The sequence below is a fragment of the Helicoverpa zea genome, chromosome 26 (assembly GCF_022581195.2).
Source record: "Helicoverpa zea isolate HzStark_Cry1AcR chromosome 26, ilHelZeax1.1, whole genome shotgun sequence".
Taxonomy (NCBI): domain Eukaryota; kingdom Metazoa; phylum Arthropoda; class Insecta; order Lepidoptera; family Noctuidae; genus Helicoverpa; species Helicoverpa zea.
Genome location: NC_061477.1, coordinates 4,374,956 through 4,399,056, shown reverse-complemented (window position 1 = coordinate 4,399,056; position 24,101 = coordinate 4,374,956). Strand labels below are relative to the sequence as shown.

At 36.9% G+C, this 24,101-nt stretch overlaps 2 protein-coding genes across 3 annotated transcripts in view; one reads left to right on the top strand and one right to left on the bottom strand.

The window, feature by feature from the left end:
* Window positions 1-24,101, bottom strand: part of LOC124642956 (irregular chiasm C-roughest protein-like) — a 104,388-nt gene that overhangs the window by 43,466 nt on the left and 36,821 nt on the right. For both annotated transcript variants that reach the window (XM_047181758.1, XM_047181757.1), the window contains exons 2-3: window positions 4,167-4,566; window positions 2,052-2,202 (exon numbers count right to left, since the gene is read on the bottom strand). In XM_047181758.1, coding sequence (XP_047037714.1) covers window positions 2,052-2,202; window positions 4,167-4,334 — 319 coding nt within the window. In that variant the 5' untranslated portion in view covers window positions 4,335-4,566. The remainder of the gene's footprint in view (window positions 1-2,051; window positions 2,203-4,166; window positions 4,567-24,101) is intronic.
* On the top strand, window positions 7,547-14,966 carry LOC124642955. The gene has a single exon (XM_047181756.1). The coding sequence runs from the start codon at window positions 8,508-8,510 to the stop codon at window positions 14,145-14,147; it is 5,640 nt and encodes a 1,879-aa protein (XP_047037712.1). The 5' UTR covers window positions 7,547-8,507; the 3' UTR covers window positions 14,148-14,966.

Below are 24,101 nucleotides of genomic sequence, written 5' to 3'. Positions count from 1 at the left end.
CAGCGTATAATATCTTTGGACTGTCAGCTGTTCCTGAACCAGCAAAATGGTTGAATACAAATGATTCTTCAATTGGCTCGAAAGCTCTAGATAATTCTACTGAAATTCTGCTGGAATTCCACCTCGATAAATGTTTAGCTTTTACCATTGAGCACCAATTCCTCTTCGAATCGTGTTCTATTTTTCAAATTATATTGACTATTTGAAATCTATTAATGGAAGAATAATTTAGCTTCGATATTATTTTAATAAAACTATCATTTGATACCTATTCTATGTTAAAAATAGAAATAGATTTTATACGGAATTAAAACTATTATACAAGTTATTTTAAATAGGATAGCACATTAGTAAATCAATCTCTATATATCGTGTTACATGAAAATAGTTAAAATCAACTCGTTGCTCGTTTTATTTAACTAAAATTCTATTTGTATGGTAGCTGTTACATAATATTAGTTTGGTATCGACTGAATAAAACCTGCAAAATATTACGGTACACACCTTTTCAAATAGGCATTCAAAAGCTATTTTTCAGTTGTTTTAATTTAAAACGAACACTATGTTTGCAATGATCATAAAATACTATGAAATATAGGTATGATATTGATCTTCATACACACTTATTTCTGTGTAAATTAACGTATTCTTTTCAAAAATAAATGCCACATGTGGCCCAAATTTAGAGCACGCGAGTGTAAAACTAAAAAAAAACAATTACCATTATACTAATTTAGTAGCAGTCTTCTACACTAAAAGATAAATCTCATTCCACAAAATGGTCTCCTTTGCAACATCAGCCGGTTAACGAGTTGCAACTGCAAAAAGCCACAAACAGTTGCGGCTACTAGAATCCTGTGAGAACGTTAAGAGCACACTGCAAACTTTTGGTCGGCCGATAGTTTGTTTGGCCTTTTTTATGCGACATCGTCAAATGACCTCACCCGCTGTGGGTTAGCAGCGTGAGGGAGTGTCATACTCTTACTGACCAAATCCCTGGTACATAAAGTTTGTCTGGACTCATAAATGAGTATGATGATGAATGGTAAGTACGCAGATTACAAAGATCAGGTATTTAGTAGATATCAGACTGACCGAAAATTTTGAAAGGAATCAAGGATGAATCGTCAATAACTGGGGAGTTTGTTCCACCATTTCTTCTTCCCAGCAAAAACATATAGGAAGTGGTAAAGGACGGGGGCGGTTTGGTTGCTATCTTTTGTACAATTCACCTTCAAAAAGTGCTGATTTTCAGCCTACTTTGAATAAATTACTGTTTATCTATGCTTCTTTATAAAAGAAAATTGCAAGTCTTCGTGTCAACTGTCGGCCGACTGTTTAGTCTTCAGTCTGCAGGTACACTAATAGCTTTTGTTCAACAACTGATCTTGGCGACACTTTAACCATTAAAAGGATTCTTTTTCGACTTAAGTTAACGATTCTAGCAAATGACGGTTACCTTGTAAAGGTGGGATCGCTTGAGGAGGATCCAAGTTTGATTGATTGCAATTTGAATTACTCGATTTAAAGTAGAAATGTTTTAAAGAGAAAATGCAAAAAATCTCAAAAGTTTAGTATTTCTATAACTTTGTGTAAACATATAGTTACAGGCACGGATATTGAGCTCTCGGCGGAAGAGTGGGTATCGCTTTGCGCACTGTACACATAAGGCAATAAACCAATAAATCGCTTCTGCGCAGGTGAAGGTAAGGGCTCAATATCCGTGCCGATAACTATACGTAGCTATAGAATGAAATCATCTACATGCAACAAAATACCACAAGAGGTTAATTTATTTTTTCTCGACTTAATTTATCTTCTACCGTTAAAAGTACATACGTAAACATATACCCATTATATTTATAACATCCTCTAAAATAGCGCAGAGTTAAACGTCATATACACTACAAGTCAAAAAAAAAAATGGCAGAAATTTCTTTTGAAATAAGCTGTGCCTTTTTACTATCTGTATTTCTTCTTGTATGTGTTCTGTGTGTATCTGTGTACATAAACTATACAATAAAGAAATAAAAACCAAGCAAATTACCAACCTTCTTCATCGCTCCCAATCATCTTGTATCGGTCATACCCGCTGAGCTCTCGATGAAGGCCGAGTCCGAAATCGTCCTTCGTCCACTGCAGCTGACCCGCTTTGTTCTCCACTCGACATGGTAACGTCACTCGAGACCCGACTACCGCTGTCTGAGGGGTGAAGATAACGTTAAAATACAGTGGCTAAAGTAAGGATCGTTTAAGATTTTGAGACAGTTTTTTAGTTCATTTATAAAGAAGTAATTTGAGTGTATAGTTTTATTGGACATTATGTACCATATTAAACTTAAAATGTACCTTTTGATCAATATATAAATAATAATAAATAAGTTTGTAAAGGAACATAAATATATATTTTCGTTTTCATAGATATTAATATTTTGCATAGCTTGTTTGTTTTTTCTTCTTTGAGTCTAAAAGTACAACTTTTAGTATTATTACGTTTATATCAATTGAATCGGGTAAAAGTTCAATATTGAATCACATTTTGATAATCTGGTAAGAATTTGATATTTTTTCTAAGTTACATAACACCCTTTAATAGTAATAACAGTCTATTTAAGTACTTACCAAACGAGTAAGTATGCCTAAACACTTACCAACACCCACCTCAAAAGCAAAACTAGTTACAGAATAATTAAGCAAATATTTAACATGAGACTAAACTTAATTTCGTAAATAAATTCCTAAGCAAATAAACTAAAATTTATTTTAGACCAAATTAATTTGAAGATAGTTGAAAACGTCCTTAGAAAACTCAGAAACTAATCTTATAAATGTTTTATGCGTTACCATAATTAAATAGATTACCAGTCTAAGCAATTTGGACTTAGATACATTGCAATTTGGATAAATTCTTTGGGGATTACTCTTGAATTTAATTCTTAAGATCAACGTTTTCTTATCTTGTTTTCAAGTAATCCAAATCAGTTTCTTTTATTGTGTATTTTATTAAGAAACTTGTGTAATTAAATATATTAGTCAAACACTTGGATTTATATTTCAAGTGGGGATTAACAAGCAAAGTTTTTGAAGAGAGAAACTAATGTAATTAAAGTAGAGACTTATATTAATGTTAGTTATTTATGACGAAGAACTGCAATGTCATATGAATATCACAGATTCAAGTTATAAAAGATTTTACTTTTCTTCAAGCAAATCTTATTGGTCTTATTCATTTGACAAACATTTTAAGACTAAAATTAAAACATCAGGTAGTTATAAGAAAGAAAAAATGGATAATGATCACTGAACAACGATAGTTCATTATTACAAGTTCCAGTAACAAAATGTGGGATGATTACATCACATTTTAACTACATCAGAAAACTATATTCAAGTCTGTATATTTACAGATATAAACAGATCCCACTGCAGTGTTTTGTTAATTATCGTGAAATCATTAATAGTCATCAACGCAGCAACAAAGTTATTTGACAACAAACTCTAAGATCAACAATTCTCTCCAATACTCAAAACGATCTCATTATCATCTCAAAATTCTACCTCCTTTAACTTCAGACAGATATCTACAAACGTTTGAAATTCACTCCTACCCTACCCTACATTTTCGTACCCACTAATGACACATGTCCATTTTAGAGTGGCAACGGTAATTTTCGTCCCATTTCCCGTTTCCACAGCATCCGTGTCTCTACCGGTGGTCTCAATCTTGACCTGTATTGTGTCTGAAGTTCAGGATATTACGGTTTTCAAAGGAACTTTATTAACTCCTTTATGGTGTTGATATTTTATAAAAGGTGTATTAGTATCATTGGATTAGGTTAAGGGGGCTTTTAAAGCAATACGCGATGAGAGAATTTTGTCTCAAATAATTTCTAGAAGATTTTGAGGAAGAGTTCTTGATAGTATGGGATTTAGAACAACACACACTGCAATCCTTTAGTCGGCTGATAGGTTTTGGTTGAGCTCAGAAATCAGTATAGAGATGAATCTTAGTGTACGCTTTACAACGATCAGGTATCGGACCTTCAAAATGAACTGTCACCCAACTATCAGGATAACTATCGGTCGATAATTTAGTATGGAGTGTACAAAAGGCCTTATAAGTGTGAAAAAAAACTTTTATGAAGAAATAAGTGTGAAAGTATTACCTGATCCTGAGGCTCCATAGCAAACTTCTGTTCTTGATAACCACCACATACACCAAATAACAATGTACAAAGACAAAACACTATCACATTATGAGTCCGAAGCAACAAGAACAATGGTGAAACTCCCCTACTAGTGAGTCTTATTCTAAAACTAACTATCAACATCATTATAAACACACTGCACTGAATATTATTATCCGTCTGTCAACATAACAAGGAAATCCGGGTATTATTTTTAGGTATTCACATTTTAACGGAACAGTCAATTTCCCCTCCGCGAACGGTCTATTTTTGACTCACAGAATTTTGGTGTGAATGCCATGGTCTTATTTTGGGATCCTTTTTAGTATTATGATTTATAGTATTTCGGGTCTTAAAAGCGGCTGGTGATGTCTCGTATCTGAAACAAACAAAAATGAGGGTTAATTGTTTTAATGTTATTTGATGAAAGTAATTTTTTGATGGATGGTCTTTGTCGAGTGTGAGCTGTCCTGTTTGTTGTCACTTAGCTTATGACAGTGCGCTTAATTTCATTTTGATTTATTTTCGGAGTGAATGTCAGAGCTTATTTATGTCTTTGTGATTGCAATCACAATTATATTTACGAGAGATTTTATCTTCTTTTATATTTTTTCTTTTAAGCACCGTTTTGAAGACAGCACGTTTTTTTTTTTATTTACAGTATACTTAAATGTTTTTTTTATTCGTTCTCTAAAGGCTACGAAGAAACTACTGAACCGTTTTTTTTTTCACCATTGAAAAGCTAGACTATGCCCAACTAACAGGCTAAATACCCTCAGAACGCGGGTGAAATCGCAGGCAGAAGCTAGTTTACAATAAAGCTTAGTTATAATCATATAACAGACTTTCCTGTTTGAAGCACCAATATATAGTTTATGCCTCAAACTATATTGTGTGTATATAGTGCTTCAAACAGAAATAAACCTAAACTCCTTTGCCTGAACAAAGGTAAGTTAGAACAAAGAAAATAACGTTATCACCATCCATTTAACTCTAGAACAAATAAATTGATAGTTTAAAGTTCTCCAGACTTTACCGACAAAATAATAATGCACCATTTTGTTCAAGAAATTATCGTCCATCTTTTAAATTCTCGCTCCTTTGCACATTGACCCAGTTTGGTAGAAAGTTGATGGTAGATATGGTAGAAATAAATAATGTGGTACTTTCTTTGAAAGGTATTGTTTCGAATTTTCTTTCTATTTCTGTTTGTACCTGTGTTTCGTTTTCTTTCATAAAAAGCAGTGTATTTTTGTCGGTCCTATTAAATAAAAGTCTTTGTAGAAGTTACTATTGCTCTTTGAATTAAGTTATTTTTTCGTCATTGTGCTTCTAAAAATATTTTTTAATTCATCTCGAAGTTAAATTTACCATTTACATTTTTACATCTTTTCATGACCACTGATTTCCTTCATACCCTTTAAAAGATTCTTCTTTAGACACGCCTATATTTGTATATTGCTAGCAATCTTATAAAATTAACTTGCATAAAGAAACTTTGCAACGTCAAAACTTTGTACAACGGCAAACCGCGGCCATTGCCGTCCACAGTTTATTCAAACGAGTCTTAAAATAATAAATTACTAAGAAAACATAAAGTTCCTTCTAACTTTCAAGACTGAACTGAGAATTGAAACAAAAAGGCTTCGGTCCCTTTTTTGCAAATAAAGTTGGTAATGATTATTTTCTCGCTATAAAAGTCTACTTTAGCCGACTTCAAAAAAGCAAGTTGTGTGTTTTGTACGTGATTATCTCATGTTTGGCTCAACTGATTTTGATACGGTTTATATCATCGTATTTGTATCAGACTTAGAAGATTTCAGGTATACTATGGAAGTCGGTTTTATATTTTTGTAAAATGACTTTAATTAAGTTTATACGTTCTGCAGGAAAAAATATTGAAAAAAAGAAAAAAATGCTTTCTTAACCATTTCTATGTAAACACGCAATATTAGTGGACTTCCTTTGTTTAATTTGTACGTTGTTAAGTTTTATATTAATTTACATATCATTAACGTATGAGAACTTATTCCCACTACTCCTTACAAAGCAAAACGCGCTCTATGGTTATAAGAATAAGTATCAATTTTGTTTAAAACATTGTGAACTAAGGAAGTGCAATGTTGCTGGCATTTTATTGGTATATAAATAGCTATTGATAATAAAAATAAATTTATTGGCGTAACATACTTCTGGCAGGAAACGATATAAGGAAGGAAAAATAAACAAAAAATAAAAATGGCGAGTCTATCTTTATTTTGTTATATTTTATTGAACACTAGATTTTTCATGCCATTTCTCTCATCCTACTTAAAAATATATATATTTTGGATTATCAGAAATCTGCACACTTCATACTAAAATGTCGGTATACAATTATGGAACCAGTAAAACTTTTTAGTCATTCTAATACTGGCCATTTTAACGTACACTACCCATACTGATTAAGCCGACTAAAAGTTTGCAGCATGCGGGGGTTCCTATACTGCATTTTTAGACCAATAATTGTCATACATTTTTAATGCCACATAAAAGCTTTGCTATTTTTGAAACTAACGTGGGTTCCGTAATACAATTGGTGAAAAATATACTAGGTATTTTAGTTTTGTTGATAGAGGTATTTCAATTTGAATTTTGAAGAACATCTGAGTAACCCTTGAATGTCCTTTACTCAGGTGAAACTAAAATAAGAATTCATTAACCTAACGTAAAATTTACGAGCCATATAAAACAACTGAACAAACTATAAGAACAGCGAATGACAACTTCCTATTACTTGGAAACTAGAACATTCTATAGAAATTACCATAGACTTAATAGTAGTAGACACAGCCAGCTCGATTCGACCTTTTTAATTAAATCTTCAAAGAGACTAGAACACGTATTACTAGACATTTGTTTTAGAATGGAATCTTTTCATTCTAGAATATTCTGGTTGTCTATTCATTTGTTTTTTATTCTAGGGATGGAATATGTTGAGTGTTCAAAAGTTATTAGTAGCTAGCTTCAGAGTGGCAAAGTTACATGACGACGGCAGTGAATAATAAAGTCAAATACCTAAATATGTTTACTACGTTAGACTAAGGTTGATTTGCTTACTTGAGATAAAATTTTGACCTAGGCCTGATAAAAGTAATGTCAAATTGATCAAGTTGCTAGCATAAGTTAGTAGTTTGAATAATAGCACAAATGGTAGCGTAAGTTAGTGTCGAACTTTAGTACATACCTACTGATAATTTATGGTCTTTGGACATCAACATGGCCCAAGTATACATTTTTAACTGCCAAGCCACTGAGAAATTTCTAAAAAGCCTTTCAAATTATTTTTTTTACCTATTTCGCTATTACCTTAATGTCGGCGACGATGAATAAGTGTAAAAGTGATAGCTAAGTGATAAAAGCAGTGATAATCAATGTTTAAGTTTTTTAAGGTTTTATGATAGTTAGTATGTCTGTTGTTAAATTAAAAGCTATTTTCTGTTGTTGTTTTTAATTCCTTTAAAGTTTAAGACTATAATTGTAACATAGTTAAGCGTATCTAAGTACTAATTTTAAGTGTAACTTGTATGCCCTAGTTTAAGGATTAACGTTTTTTTCAATAAAAAACAGATATTGCTATTGTTTTAATTAAAGATAGAATACTAAGGTTGTTAGTACTAAGTTTTGTATTTGTAAATAAATATAAATGGGATGCCTATCTTATGCAACCTAGAAAAAACCCTAGAAATAGATTCAAATAGTAAATCTGGGGTATTGGTACTTTTCCATTGTTGAGTTCTAGTTTTCTTTTTGGCCACGAGCGGCGCTAGTAGGATGATCGACAAATTAAACCGAATGTTATCGAAACCTTACCTTAACGAGAGCCGTTTGAGTTTTTTAAAGTTTTCTAATTAAAAAGGGATGTTTTTAAGGGTGAATTTTTTGTATAATATAAAGGAAATCAGGTTGCATAGGATAGGCATAGCTGGAACGTTATAAGTATGCCAAATCACCTGAAAACTGCCCCAAAAAGATTCCCATACATAGGGCACGGGAACGCCCCTCGCTCCCATTGGCTGTCGCATCGGCCATATTGTGAACTACTTACCCGCGCTCTAGCGTATATAATGAGGGCATGTTTGGGTGATCGGGCAGTCCGAATCCAGCAGCGCTCCAGTTAACAAGAAGAATAAAGGAAGAAGTAACCCTGAATAGTGTTATTGTCTGCACCCCGCCTTGTTGAAAAGCGTCCCCGCCAGCAGCCCTATTCGGCACCACACCAATTATACAGTCCACAACCTTCAGCTGGTCCTTCGCGAGCCGGATAGGGTGAAGATCAAGATGCCTTCGACAAGATCAAGTTCTACGCAGTCCAAGACCACCGGGGAAAGTTCTACGTCAACAGACTGGAGCATGAATACGCCAAGTGAAACCGCAAGTTCGTCGATAGCAAGTAGATCGACGCTTACAAAGAGGACGCCGTCGCCGCACAAACGAACGCCGTTACCTCAAGCAAAGGGTGTTGTTGGAAAGGATTCATCAGCAGGGGAAGGGAGCCGCCCCCCCCCGCCATCAAGGATAATCGAAGAATCGGATCCCGTACATGAAGTAGGAAGCCACCCCACGTCCCAGAACCCGGAGAGAAGCGTCGCAGTGAAGGCTCGTCCACAAGATTCAAGCTTTCCGCCGTCTAGTGTCAGCGCGTCAGTTGAAGGAAACCCGCAAGCTAAGAAGTCGACCCGCGATGTAGACACGACGTCCAGCCGCTCGTCTCAAAAAAAGAAGGCAGAAGCACAAGCAAGGATGGCGGTGGCACTACGGGAATTAGAAGTAGCTGAGGCCCGCGCAAGGGTAGCTCGAGCCGAGCTGGACATCGCCGTCGCCGAGTCCGACGAGGAAGATGGAGCTGGTGAAGAGTTGTACGAGCAAACCCATGAAGTGGAGAATTGGTTCATCGAGACCAGCGCCGGGCCCAGCAAGAAGAAGAGACCGACCGATTCTAAAGAAGAAAGAAGCGATATCCACCAACTGGCTGAAGCAATACGCAAGCTGTCTGAAAACTCACGTGACGTCACCGCGCCGAAGTACATCGAACTCCCTCACTTCAACGGATCCTGTGAAGAGTGGTTGGCATTCAGAAGATCATTCGAAGATACAGCCGCCTCATTCAGCAACGCACAGAACTTAGCGCGCCTAAGAAGAGCTATACAAGGAAAAGCGAAAGAAGCTGTTCAGAGCCTGCTATTCACCGCTGAAAATCCACGCGAAGTAATTAAGGGATTGGAGTCAAGATTTGGAAGACCCGGAGCGCTAGCATTATCAGAGCTGGAGAAGCTGAAGAATATGTCAAGAGTGAGCGAAAACCCAAGTGATATCTGCGTGTTTGCAAGTCGCGTGAAGAACGCTATAGAAACAATCAAGGCGTTGAAGAAACCACAGTACCTCAGCTCGCCTGAAACATTGAAAGCCATAGTGGAGAAGATGCCGCCTTCTATGAAGTTTCGCTGGTTTGCCTATCACAGAAGCAGAAGAGATGAAGAACTTCAAGAACTATTACTTGTTGAAGCGTTCCTGGAAATTGAAGCAGACATGTGTGGGGACTTCGCTCCGCCTGAAGCGTTATCAGAATACAAGAAGGGTTTCAGAAGGCCGGTGAATGTGACACAAGACACGTCGCAAGACAAATATAAGAAGTCGTGCCCAGCTTGTGAGGGTGAACACTATGCAACCGAATGCAAGAAGTTCAAAGAAGCGGATATAAATGAGAAATGGGACATCGTCAAGAAAGCAAGAATCTGTTTTAAGTGTTTACGATTCAAGCACTCAAGAATCAACTGCAAGGCGCCTGTGTGTAAGCAGTGTGGAAGATGGCATCATACTCTCCTGCACTCTGACGAGCCGCCTGTACCAGTACAGAAATCAAGTGACGAAAACAAAGGGAAACAAACATATGAAGAGAAGGTTTCTTCAGTAAACAGTACCAAGTCAGAAGAGAGAGCGTATTTGAAGATTGTTCCGGTGCATCTCTACGGGCCTAAAGGACAAGTACGTGTACTGGCGTTGCTGGATGAAGGATCAACTGTCACGCTCCTGGACGAGGCAATAGCAGAGACGATTGGAGCTGAAGGAAGTCGCGAAGCTCTGTCTATTGAAACAGTGGGCGGAAGAGTTATAAGGAAAGATGGTTCTCAGAAGATTCAACTGAAGATAAGAGGAGCCCACAGAAGAGATAAGAAGTCCATCACAGTTAGAACAATTGACGACTTGAGGCTGTGTGAACAAGGAATCAGTAAGAGCACCGTAGAGAGCTGCCCGCATCTGAAGGCAATCGAAGAGCAGTTACTCTACACGGCAGAGCGGCCAAGGTTGTTGATTGGGCAAGATAATTGGGCACTTATCGTCACAAGAAGATTGAAGAAGGGCAAGCCAGCTGAACCCGTGGCCTCTCTCACTGACTTAGGGTGGGTGCTGCACGGCTGTGAAACTGGCACGAACACTGTAGTCAACTTCGTACATTATGGAAGAGCGACGACAGAATCAGAAGACATAGAAGAAGTAGTAAGGCAACATTTCCAGCTAGAATCGCTGGGTATCCAGAACCGACTGCCATCAAACGACAGCGACAGAAGAGCCTTAGAAACTTTAGAAAAAACAACGAAACGTTTAGCAAGCGGGCAATTCGAAACAGGCCTCTTGTGGAAGAAAGAAGACGAGCGCCTGCCTAACAACTACAAGCAAGCCTTTCGTCGTCTAATCAGCATTGAAAGGAAGCTGGACAAAGATAAGGAAGTCAAAGAGTATTACGAGAAGCAAATCCAGAGCATGGTTGAAAATGGATACGCAGAGAAAGCGCCAGAGACGTCAACTGAAGGAAGAACTTTCTACTTGCCCCACTTCGCAGTTGTGCACCCTGTCAAGCGGAAGCCAAGAATAGTGTTTGACGCGGCAGCCAAGTACGAAGGGAAAAGCCTCAACGACGCCTTGCTATCAGGCCCGGATCTACTTCAATCACTGTTCGGAGTGCTGTTACGCTTCAGAGAAGGCCCAGTGGCTGTCATGGCCGACATCCAAGACATGTTTCTTCGAGTCAAAGTGAGGGAAGGCGACCGAGACAGTCTAAGGTTCCTGTGGCGAGGAAGCCGAAGAACAAGCAAACCCGACGAGTACAGAATGTCGTCAATTATATTCGGGGCAGCGTCATCGCCCGCAACTGCGATATATGTGATGAACAAAAACGCGGAAGACTTCAAGGCAACTCACCCAGAAGCTGTGAAAGCTATAAGCAGGAATCACTATATGGATGATTACCTACAGAGCTTCGCGTCGATTGAAGAAGCTAAGAAGATATCAAGAGAAGTTAAAGAGATACATTCTCGAGCGAGTTTTCACTTAAAAGGCTGGGCGAGCAACGACATAAGGGTATTATCAGAAATTGAAGACACGAACAAGGGAGAATCACTGCTGCTTACAAAGGAAGAAAAAACTCTGGGACTGAGGTGGCTTGTGAAAGAAGATAAGTTGGCGTTCAACGTTGGTCTGCGCAACACACCGAAGGAATTATTAGAAAATACAAGAGCGCCTACGAAGCGTGAAGTCACAAGTGCCGTGATGTCAACATTCGATCCGCTAGGCTTCGCGGCGCCTGTGCTAATACAAGGAAAGAAATTAATTCAAGACATATGGAGAACGAAGGTTGACTGGGACGAGAAGATTAACGAAAAACAAAGAAAAATATGGTCAAGGTACTTAGAAGAGGTGCTGGCATTAACAGGAGTTCAGATACCGAGATGTATCTCGCCACGCTGCGGTGAAGGGCAGCTACACACGTTCACGGACGCTAGCGAAGAGGCTTACGCGGCGGTTGCTTACTGGAGGACAGTTGAACCCTGCGGGAAAGTGCACGTCTCCATGGTCGCAGGCAAAGCAAGAGTATCGCCGACAAAACCAGTGTCGATTCCACGATTAGAGTTGCAAGCCGCCCTGCTTGGCAGTAGATTAGCAGCTAGTATCGAGGAAGAAATGAGCCTGCAAGTATCAAGAAAATTCTACTGGACTGACTCTAGCACCGTGTTACTGTGGATCAAGGCGGAGCCAAGGAAATTTAAAACCTTCGTGGCTAACCGGCTCGCAGAAATCGAAGAAAACACTAAGCCGGAGGACTGGAGATGGGTGCCCACTAAAGAGAACCCGGCGGACGACGCTACAAGGGGAACGCCGGCCGAGTTCAATCACAAATCAAGATGGTTCCAAGGCCCCGCGTTTCTTCGACAAACAGAACAAGAGTGGCCTCTACACGATTTCAAGTCTGCGGGCAAATTACCGGAGGAAAAAGGCAAGGAGCAAGTGGTGGCTGCCGCAACAGAAGGGAAGGTCTTAATTGATTTACAAAGGTTCTCAAGCTGGGAGCGACTACTGCGCGTCACGGCCAGAGTGGTCACCTTCGCATACCTCTTATTAAAGAAGACCCGTAAAGCAGCCACTACCGCCGTGCGCAAAGAAGACGAGCCTTGGCGACCGCAGAGAAGAGCACAGAAGGACAAGAAGCGAACCCCCAATCAACCAGCCATCACCAAGTCTAAGAAACCCCTACACGCACCTATAGAGCAACAACACATAAGGAAGGCCGAAGAGATTCTGATAAGGATAAGTCAAGTCGATAGTTTTGCAACAGAAATAAGAAGTTTGAAAAAAGAAAAACCCCTCGAAAATGCAAGTAAACTTAAGAAAATCGACGTGTACATCGATGATGACGATATCATTAAGTTAAGAAGCAGGACGATGAAGTTTCGCGGCGAAGAGCGAAGGAAAATGAACCCTATTATATTAGACGGAAAACACAGAATCGCGCAGCTCATCATTCAACATTATCATAAGAAGTTTCTTCACGGCAACACTGCTACAGTCATGAACGAAGTGCGACAAAAGTATTGGATCTTCGGTTTAAGGGCCGCAGTAAAGGCAGTGTCACATGGCTGCCAGTGGTGCAGAACAAGGAAGAGTGTCCCCGCGATACCTCCGACGGGCGACCTACCGAGCGAGCGACTACAACACCATCAGTTCCCGTTCACTTGCACTGCAGTCGATTACTTCGGCCCCATGCAAGTCACCGTTGGCAGAAGGGTTGAGAAGCGGTGGGGGGCATTGTTTACATGCCTTACCACGCGAGCCGTTCACCTGGAGCTGGCCCCCTCTCTAAGTGCCAGCTCTATGATAATGGCGTTGCGACGGATGACCGCGAGAAGAGGAACGCCGAGTACGATTTTTAGTGACAACGGTACTAACTTCGTTGGCGCGAACAAAGAGCTAGAGGCGGCCGCACAAGAAAAAGGAATCAAGTGGAAATTCATTCCCCCCGGCAGCCCAAACATGGGGGGCGCCTGGGAGAGACTCGTGCGGTCAGTGAAGACGGCCCTGGCTGCAGTACTCAATGAAAGAAGCCCGCCTGAAGAAGTGCTTCACACATTAATAACAGAAGTCGAACACATCGTCAACTCAAGACCCCTCACCCCCGTCAGTATGGATCCCGACGACGAAGAGAGTCTGACCCCCAACCATTTCCTGCTTGGAAGATCGTGCGGAGCGATGGCGCCGGGAGAATTCGACGACACAGACTTAATCGGGAAGGCAAACTGGAAAACAGCGCAGAGGCTCGCCGACCATTTCTGGCAGCGGTGGGTGAAAGAGTACCTGCCCCTCATCATGCCACGACGGATAGAGGGTCGCGCCACTAACGACCCTCGAGAAGGCGACATCGTGCTCATAGTCGACTCCACGTTACCTCGCAATACGTGGCCCCGCGGTGAAGTCATTAAAACCTACCCCGGGCCAGACGGCAGAACCCGAGTGATGGACGTAAGGACTACGGGAGGAGTGCTGCGCCGGCCAACGCGTAGAATCATCGTCCTGGTTCCCGCCGCATCGTCGCGCTCCGAGGCTGGCGTGCTACGCACCGTGGGGGAGGATGTCGGCGACGATGAATAAGTGTAAAAGTGATAGCTAAGTGATAAAAGCAGTGATAATCAATGTTTAAGTTTTTTAAGGTTTTATGATAGTTAGTATGTCTGTTGTTAAATTAAAAGCTATTTTCTGTTGTTGTTTTTAATTCCTTTAAAGTTTAAGACTATAATTGTAACATAGTTAAGCGTATCTAAGTACTAATTTTAAGTGTAACTTGTATGCCCTAGTTTAAGGATTAACGTTTTTTTCAATAAAAAACAGATATTGCTATTGTTTTAATTAAAGATAGAATACTAAGGTTGTTAGTACTAAGTTTTGTATTTGTAAATAAATATAAATGGGATGCCTATCTTATGCAACCTAGAAAAAACCCTAGAAATAGATTCAAATAGTAAATCTGGGGTATTGGTACTTTTCCATTGTTGAGTTCTAGTTTTCTTTTTGGCCACGAGCGGCGCTAGTAGGATGATCGACAAATTAAACCGAATGTTATCGAAACCTTACCTTAACGAGAGCCGTTTGAGTTTTTTAAAGTTTTCTAATTAAAAAGGGATGTTTTTAAGGGTGAATTTTTTGTATAATATAAAGGAAATCAGGTTGCATAGGATAGGCATAGCTGGAACGTTATAAGTATGCCAAATCACCTGAAAACTGCCCCAAAAAGATTCCCATACATAGGGCACGGGAACGCCCCTCGCTCCCATTGGCTGTCGCATCGGCCATATTGTGAACTACTTACCCGCGCTCTAGCGTATATAATGAGGGCATGTTTGGGTGATCGGGCAGTCCGAATCCAGCAGCGCTCCAGTTAACAAGAAGAATAAAGGAAGAAGTAACCCTGAATAGTGTTATTGTCTGCACCCCGCCTTGTTGAAAAGCGTCCCCGCCAGCAGCCCTATTCGGCACCACACCAATTATACAGTCCACAACCTTCACTTAAATAACTGCAGCTACTTTTCTAAAAAAAGGATCGCTAAACTGTCAGACATTTTTTCTATAATTCTCTACCTAGCATAGAAAATGTCTAAGCCAGCCATACTTTTTACAATCAACAGAAAAAAAATCGGACAAAATTATTGTCATTGCAACAGTTTAAAGTAGAAACTGGTCTTAGTACTATAACTAATCTTAATGGGGTAGCTAGGATAATATTAAGTGTAGTTTACGTATGCATAATTACGTCGTTTTGCTCCGATTCTCATGGGTCGGGTTTTAATGGCGTTATTGAAGATATTTTAATGTTATTTGCATGTTTCTGAGTGCTGGGAAAATTTGTGTTGGGATAATGTCCTTTACTGATGGGGCTCGTGGCTAAGTGATATCCACAGTGGTTGATTGATCAAAAGTGATCATCTGTGAGTAGGAACAAGTTTCAGCCTTGTTTGTTCTAGTCACGTTTTTCGGATCCTAACTGTCATTTGTAACTACGTCCTCTTAAGTCAATACGGTAGTCAGAAATCTGAAATGAACGGAATCTGATGAAATTTGGCAGTAAAATACAGCCCATTCTTCAGAATAGCATATAAGCTACTTTTTCACCGTATGCGGTAACTTATTCCTTTTGAATTTTGGTGCAAACGTGGGAAAACAAAACTTTTTTGACAAAATTCTACGTCAAAATAAAGTATTTCCTACAAAACGAGTTAAGTACCACATTTAGTGAAACATGGTCAAACTTTCACACGTTCAATTAGACCCGATCCAACACTGATATCTCGAGACTTATCTCGGGACCTATCTTAAGACGAATCTCGGTACATTAGCATAAAATCAAATCTTATCATTACACAGTCTTATTAGATATCAAATGAAATATCTAACGATTCAATAAAAACTAATGTTTTTGATACCGGCGCCTAATTAGTGACGAAGATTGTCTGTCTCTTTAAGTAAAGAAGGTTATTTCAAATTATTATCGGAGCCATTTAAATTTATTGTCGATAAGCAGATTAAGAAACCCCGCATACTGTAGACTAAATAGTCGGCCGAGAATTTGTCCTTAATGGTGGCAAACGGGCTGCGGGATTATTCGAAAGAGTTACCGCGGCCCTGGTACATAAAGGGCTTACGAAGGAATATGATGAGTTTTAGTCAGTAAGAGTCTGACCAGTCTGACACTCCTTCACGCAGCTGCAGCGGGATTTTCCATGGAAAAAAAATGTTGGAAAAATATTTTTTTTAGAATTTAATCTCAGATTTTAGTCGGTCTCTCACCGGCCAAATACCTGATCGTTGTTACGAGAGTGCTACCATTCATTTCCATACTTATTTACGAGCCCGAACAAGCAGTCGGCCGACTAAAAGTTGGCATTCTGTGTGTGACTTAAGTGGTATTCAGATAGCGGGGTAGACTAATTTCTTTCTATCATATAATTCGATAGCTTTGGGAAATCACTTAGTTGTCTTTGTATTGAGATTTTAATGTCTTTTTATGTATTTTGATAAAGATATTTTGTTGGGTCATTTTATTTGGTTCGAAGTTGAATCGAACGCCATTTTTGTGGGAATTTTGTGATTTTATATATAACACTGTAGCATAATAAATAACTTACGCTATACCTATTTACATTCTTTGGATTTTTTGCCAACTTACAATATTAGATTCTTAGTTTGATCTGCCTACGTATGTTTCTGCACAATTATTTCACGTTTAGCTAAACCAAGTTTTATGCTATGTAGTATTGATCACACTTAGATTAACGTTTTAGGAACATTATTGAATTCTGTTTTTGTCTAATTCGACACCAAGTTTTTTTTTAATAACTAAATTAACACTCCCACACACTTACCTCAAAAAATATAACACACAGTCACACACAAACTTTTTAAACATAGAACACTCAACCCTAAACTGCAGACTGCTCACGACTCAACTCGTGCCACGCGACTGTCTCGGCATTTCAGCGTTAGGCAGCGCAGATAAAAATACCTTACCCCCTCGCGAGCCAGACCTAACGGAACTGACTCATAGAGGGTGCTATCTACTGGGTAATTAATAAATTCTGTCTGTTGTTCTTGAGGTAAAAATAGACAATGTAAATGGGATATAAATAGGTGCACGTTTGAATTTTTGTGTTTGCGTGTGTGTGTGTGTATTGTGTTTTCAGTTGGTCATGATTTGTGTGGTTATTAAAGGGTTAATTTTCTATGTTTGTATGTCGGAGGTAATCTCTGGTATTAAAACTGTTCTGAAATTAATTCAGCTTGTTTTTATTTTCTTTAGTAAGTCAAGTTTTTGTACCTCTAGGTACTAGATAGATAAAATAAGAAGTGAATGATGTTTGTTTATAGAAATCCCAAACTTAAATATATTCAGATTGTATTATTTTGTACTTGAAAATAAATTGTATGCTAGTACGATCCTGTTTACAAAGTCATCAAAAAAGCTACACTATACATATGTATACAGTATTAATTCCTAACATGGTATCGCACAGTTAAAAGAATAGTAAAAATCACTGCCACAAGGAATGTGTTAACGACATAAAATCAATAACAATTAAAATAGTTTCACCCAAAATGAACTTTTGAGAACGCATTAAACGCATTTTCGACATTTTAATCGCTGTAAAGACTTTAAAACAGAAATTAAGCAAAGTGAAAAGAACAATATAAAGACTCTTCACGAATCGTATGTTACTGAAAGACTGAAAGCTTCAGTTAATTTTGAACTAAGTTTAAAACATTAACATAAACACCAATGGCTGTGTTTCGATAAACATCTTTGGCAGACGTTAAAGGTAGTCAGAAATCAGGTAAGTCTGACAACCAGTCTTACCAAGGAGTATTTGAGCGGGTCAGATAGGCAGTCGCTCCTTGTAAAACACTGGTACTCAACTGAATCCGGTTAGACTGGAAGCCGACCCCAACATAGTTGGGAAAAAGCTAGATAGATGATGAGTTTACAACACTTACAACTTAATTCATGAATGTGTCTAGACTATTATTTCTTAAAAACAAATAATTTCAAAAATGGAACCTAAAGAGATAGCTCTAGGGAAGACGCCATTCCAGGTCTGAATTTAGAATAGTTCTATATTTAAATACCGAGTTGCCATTGGCTATTTGGAAATGGAGCGTATTCTTAGAAACAGTGATACAAGTTACAACATGATCATGTTTTAAAAAAGAAAAATATATACATTTTAACATACTCCTATTGTGTCGACCTGTATGTAAAGGAATCTAAGGTAGCAAAACGGAACACGACGGTTTTTAGTCAGTAAGAGTCTGACACTCCCTCACCGCTGCTAACCCACAGCGGGAGGGGCCATTTGATGATTTTTGACGTCGTTAAAAAAAAAGGTAGCAAAAACCATCTTCCAAGGAAGAATTGCCAGCTGTATGTAATTCTGATGACAATACAATAATATGGCACCGTCGAACTGATCTGATGATGGAACGGGAAGATATGAACAGGAACTTCATGATGTAAGTCATCGTACTATCATAGCTGTGTTTGGATTCCTTAGAAGAGTTAGGTACTTTCATAAAAGGGTGTTTTTCTAGTGATTTTAAACTAGTAATTTATTTCGTTAGTTGCCTTTTAAATATTTATTTGGTACGTGTGTTACGCTTATTTGAGTATCCAATTGAAGAAAATAAATAGATGGAAACAGGAGTAAATGAAAAATAACAAAAATCACTTTATGAATGACTAATGACTTTTCTTACACAAAGGATGAATTTTAAAAGTACCTATATAAAAAGTTAAACATTATTTGTTAAAACTACCGTGCAATTGGTTTCTACTATTCATGTCAAAGATACGCGTATCAGTTAAGTAATAACATTGAAATAAATTCTGTCGATTGTATTTTGTTTTTGTGCTTATCTGCTGCTTGTTTTATTTATGTGGTGGCTTTAAGCACGAGTTTTCTATTCCAACAACATTTTCCATTAAAATCATTTGAAAAACGTTTCAACAAATCAAGTGTTTTTATATGATTTCTCAGTTAAATAATAAAGGAAACCTCTTTTACTGTAAAGCCTTTACCTAATAGTAAAACTCTTACTTTAAGCATTTGTTTCAATAGAATAATACAATAACTGCTGTTTTCAATGAAAGATTTACAAACAAACGTACACGCACATTTATTGTAACTACATATTAAGAAATTATTAGAAACGGTACATAGGTAAAGAAGAAATTGTAGGAATATTTGCATAGAGATTATATTGCAGCTGTCATCCGTTCTGCGTAAAATCTGCATTGATTGGAACGCAAATTAAGAACTTAACTATACAAGAAAAAGCTTGTACAATAATTTACATTATTTATTTACTTGTTCATGATGATTTTGTTAAAATAACTGTAAGGATACAGTTATCAGAGAGAAAGGAATGGAGTATTATTTGCAAAACACTTAATAATTACTATGCAAACTTCAATCAATGAGCTAAGCAGAATACCAATATGTAGGTGCTTAATATTACAAAATTGAAGAGTTTTGTTTGTTTGTTGCTTGCTTAGAAAGCCCATTTACCAATTTTAAAGGCAACGGTTCAAGCGGGTGAAACCGATCGCAGAATGTAGTGTATACCTTACACATGTTTAGAGTTGCATTTAGTACTTATTCCTGTCAATAATAACTGCTTTTAACTAGACAAAATTATTGAAAACATCCAGAAGAAAAATACTAGGTATTTCCAAAGAGACAACATAAATTAAAATGAAACAAAATAACAAAAAACTCTCTAACTACTACTAACATTGCCAGGCTTTTAACTATCTTACTTTGTAGGAACATGGACACATGGATCAAACAAATATTTTCCATATAAATGTACATGTATCATTAACAATAGCCATTACTGTCCGTACGTCAAAGTATTCATCAGAAACGTATAATTAGAAATATACCTATACTATAATATCAGATAAATGTGTGGCACCAAGTTATGTGTGGTTCCGTAGTTTGAAAAGGTACATTTTTAAAGAAGAAGTTATTTGTCCGCTTCTTTTAATGTATTACCTACATCATTTTTGAAATTTATCAACTTTTCATATGTATTCAAAGTTTAAATGCTTATCTATGTCCCGAAAACACAACTTCCTTCAGTAGGATACAAAGTAGCTTATGTCGTATCTCAGATTCTAAATTATGTGAGCCAAATACCATTCGAATTGGTTCTGTAGTTTTGTGGGCACGCATTCTCGCAAGATTTCTTAGATAATACAAACATTTCACATTGTGTCCATTTTACATCAAAAGTCTCATACATTATTTAATATTTTATGAAGAAAATAGTTTCTAAATAAGTTTAAAGTTAACGATGACTAATACACAAATGTCAAACGAAGTTAGAAGTCCTGTTAATTAAGAGTGAGCTCGCAATTACTGTTGCATCTCAATCAATATCAATTTACTACTATTTCAAGTTTTAGTTCATAAGTAATGATTAAGTGCGGTATCGATTTACTATTTACTTAGACATTAAAACTATAAAGTCGTCCCAGTTTTGTGGAAGTAAATATATATGTAAATCTTCCTCAACAATCCCTCAATATTTTGATAAAATTTCGTATGCAAATTCGTTAAAAAAATTGTAAGCATTGTGAACAGACAAACAAATGAACGCAGTGAAGGACTTTCTTTCATAAGATATAAAATGATGTTATTGATACGTATTGATATTCATTGAGAGCAGTTTATAATACAAATAGCACCACAACTTAATATTTTTTTAGAACACCCAAACATGAGATTCCGACATATGCTTACGGAACCCCAAAATAAACTAAAACGTTAATTACATGTTGAGCTGAATACACTGTTTTTATTTCTGAACCATATGGATCCATTATTAGCAAGACCTTTGATGTTCTTGTTACAGTTTTTTTTGTACGTTTGTTTGTATGTAGGTAGGTATGTAATCAGGGATAGTACCTACACGTATTGGAAAGTAGACACATCGTATGGTAATCACTCATTGTGAAATAAGAATAATTAGATGTGTGATGCGTATGGGAAGATTTATCTTTCCACTTAATGCCGTACAATAGTTTGATTTCATTATAAAAATAAAAATATTATTTTGCAATCATTTCATTAGCATACTGTAGAGATTAAGTTTTTGAAAATAGTAGCCATTACATTCACGTAAGAAACACAAAGAATAAAAAAAAAATGCAAAAATATAGAAATGAATTATTTTGTTTTTGTAAAAATACAAAAATATTTATTTGCGCTTTAATCTCTAATACGTCAAGTGTCAGAATTCAACTTAATCTACTTGCCTTTATGAAATACAACACTACTGAAAATATGCATTAGTACTTACGTCATTTTTCAAAGAAATGTCATGTGGGAAGGAAATTTTAACGAGTATACAATAAAAAGTAGAAATAAAAACATATTGCTAATTACCTCTTCTGAGAATCATGTTTAATATTAAATTCATTACGATTGTGAGTCATTTCTATATTAAGAATGTCGTGTATTTGCTTTTTAACAGTAAATATGAAATTAATTAGAATGGTTTATTACTTTCTTGTTTTAACAGCTAATAGTAAGAATTTTTAGTAATATAATTCTCGCTAATAATACATATAAATGTGAAAATAACTCTACCCGTCTGACTTCCAAGCAGAAACAACTGAACCAATTTAATTGATATTTGGTACAAATATAATTTGGACCTTGAGATAGAACATAGCATATAGCATGAACTCAAACTCTAGGCTGTTACAGAAAAATCCCACTACTGAACTTCAGGCAAATTAAAAAGAACTATTTTTAAAACACGAAACACCAAAATAACCACCATGTGTACATCGGATGTGCCAAAAATATATATTTTGCCAATAATTGCTACATTTACCTTGCCGAAGGGTAATAAGCATCAACTACACAAAATCATTATTTATGCCCTTGTTTTCTCATTCACAAAAATAAGAAAACAGGTTCCGAAAGATTCATTCACTCGAACCACGGAGAATAAAATGAGTAGCAGAGATGCCATAACGAAAAATCTCCTAAGAAAGTAGCGCGCCTAAATGCGGGTGAGCGGGGGACGAGGAACGTTACTGTCTATGCCCTTATACACCTTCTTTGGAACCCATTTTTTGTATTACCAAAAATGATTGAGAGTTCCAAAGAACCCGAAAGCCTCGATTGTTCACTGGTAACTGTGCATGCCCAACGTACGTATTTGACCTAGAAGAAGGCGCCTGGCCCATCTGCATTATGGCATCTCAGCTCATCTTTTCTTACTCCATGACTCAAACGAACGATAATTTCAATGGACGTGTATATTTTACCTCCAAAAGCACAGCTTATTATACCTAATTATTTCTGAGGATTCTACTCCAATTATTTGTTTTCTGAGCTATATGGGAGCGAGTTGGGCGAGCTATTAAAACCAAAAACTATTGTTAAAACAATCATCTTATTACCGTAACAATGTTTTGGAAGGGTTAAATGTGATGCTGTGTGACACACGGACAGAGAGTTTGAAGAGCAACCAACTTTTTATTGTTCTTTAATGTATTGTTCTTTAATTCATGTCACTTTGATTCTCAAAAAGTTTTAATTTGGGTTCGACCATACGATTATTTATTAGCATGGAATTTGATGAACATTTCTTATATTTGTATAGATTATACTTAAACTATAAATAAGTAGAAAAGTAACATATTACGTTTAATTTGTAACGTTAGAGAACTTTGTAAAAATTATGCAAAGATTGAGTTAAAAAAAAAAACATATTTTAACATTTCATAATTAATTTTGATGTAATAAATTTGAAAATTTATTATTTAGTTTATTATTCCTTTCGAATATAATACGATATTCGGAGAACGTAGTAATGAAATAAGTAGCCAACAAGCTTTACAAACTATTCACCCATACATCAAAATACTTTTTTTACCGTTCATTTCTTCTGAGAACGGATGTCCATTGCATCCGTTTAATCGTACAAGCCGAAAACAAGTAAGCAACATCAACGTTTCTTATTCAAACCAATATCGTACTTACACCTTTAGAAATAAGGATGAGAATCCTGTGATGAAAATTCGTGATGATATCAGCACCTTAGCCGTGAGTTGTGCATAAAATGGGCATCTTAACGATGTGGCTGGTCGAAAAGAAAAAAAAACGAAACAGATACGTATAAGATTTTATTGGTTAACTTTTCTTTTATTTGAATAAAAAAGGTTAAGGATTGCGTGTAAAATATTATTTTTTTGTTGTCCATCCGGTAATGGGTGAGAGAGATTGTTTTTTTATTTATTATTAATTTGCTCTTTATAATTGCCGGTAAGTTTAACAGTTGTATTGTTTCTATTCTTCTTTTAGCAACGTGAATTTTGCATTGTAATCTCCATGCCACAGAAATTATATTATAGTTGGCAAATTAGGTGTACCCTGCGGTTTCACACTCATTCCAAGGGAATTATTTCGTACCTAGATAAAAAGAAACCTATACCTATCATTTCTCAGGCTCTAGCGCGACATACCGATGGATGGAGTTAGTTTCGCATTTATGATATTAGGAAGCATAAAAAATGCACACATTTTAGATCCATTTTAACGACAACGGTAAACTGTTGGTTAGTAAACTGACGTTTATGTTGTCGGTGAACTTCGGTCTTAAACTCAAGTAAAGTCAAAATGACTCATATATTTAGTACAACACATCTAATGAGCCACACCTCTTAACCTGTTGCCTGCATTGTCCTAAAGCAATGCCAACAAAATAAATAGCTCTGAGAAAGTAAATTTATAGTGACGCTTCGAGACAAGTTTCAATGAATTTTATGAGGACGTATATTTTTGTTTGAGAAGGGACTTTTAGCAAGTTCTTTCTGTAAACGTTTAAATAGGTACTCCTAACCAATTCTCGCTTAAAAAACTGAAACCTTCGTCACAAATATTTTTTTATACCCCAGACTAGAAACTGCTTCCGCTAACTGTTTCAAATGTATCTTTGGGAACAATTTGCGCACCCATGTAAAAATATCCTATTCACTTC

Bases quoted from the DNA above. Each gene is read 5' to 3' on its own strand.
- LOC124642955 (XM_047181756.1), top strand. From the start codon at position 8,508: ATGCCTTCGACAAGATCAAGTTCTACGCAGTCCAAGACCACCGGGGAA.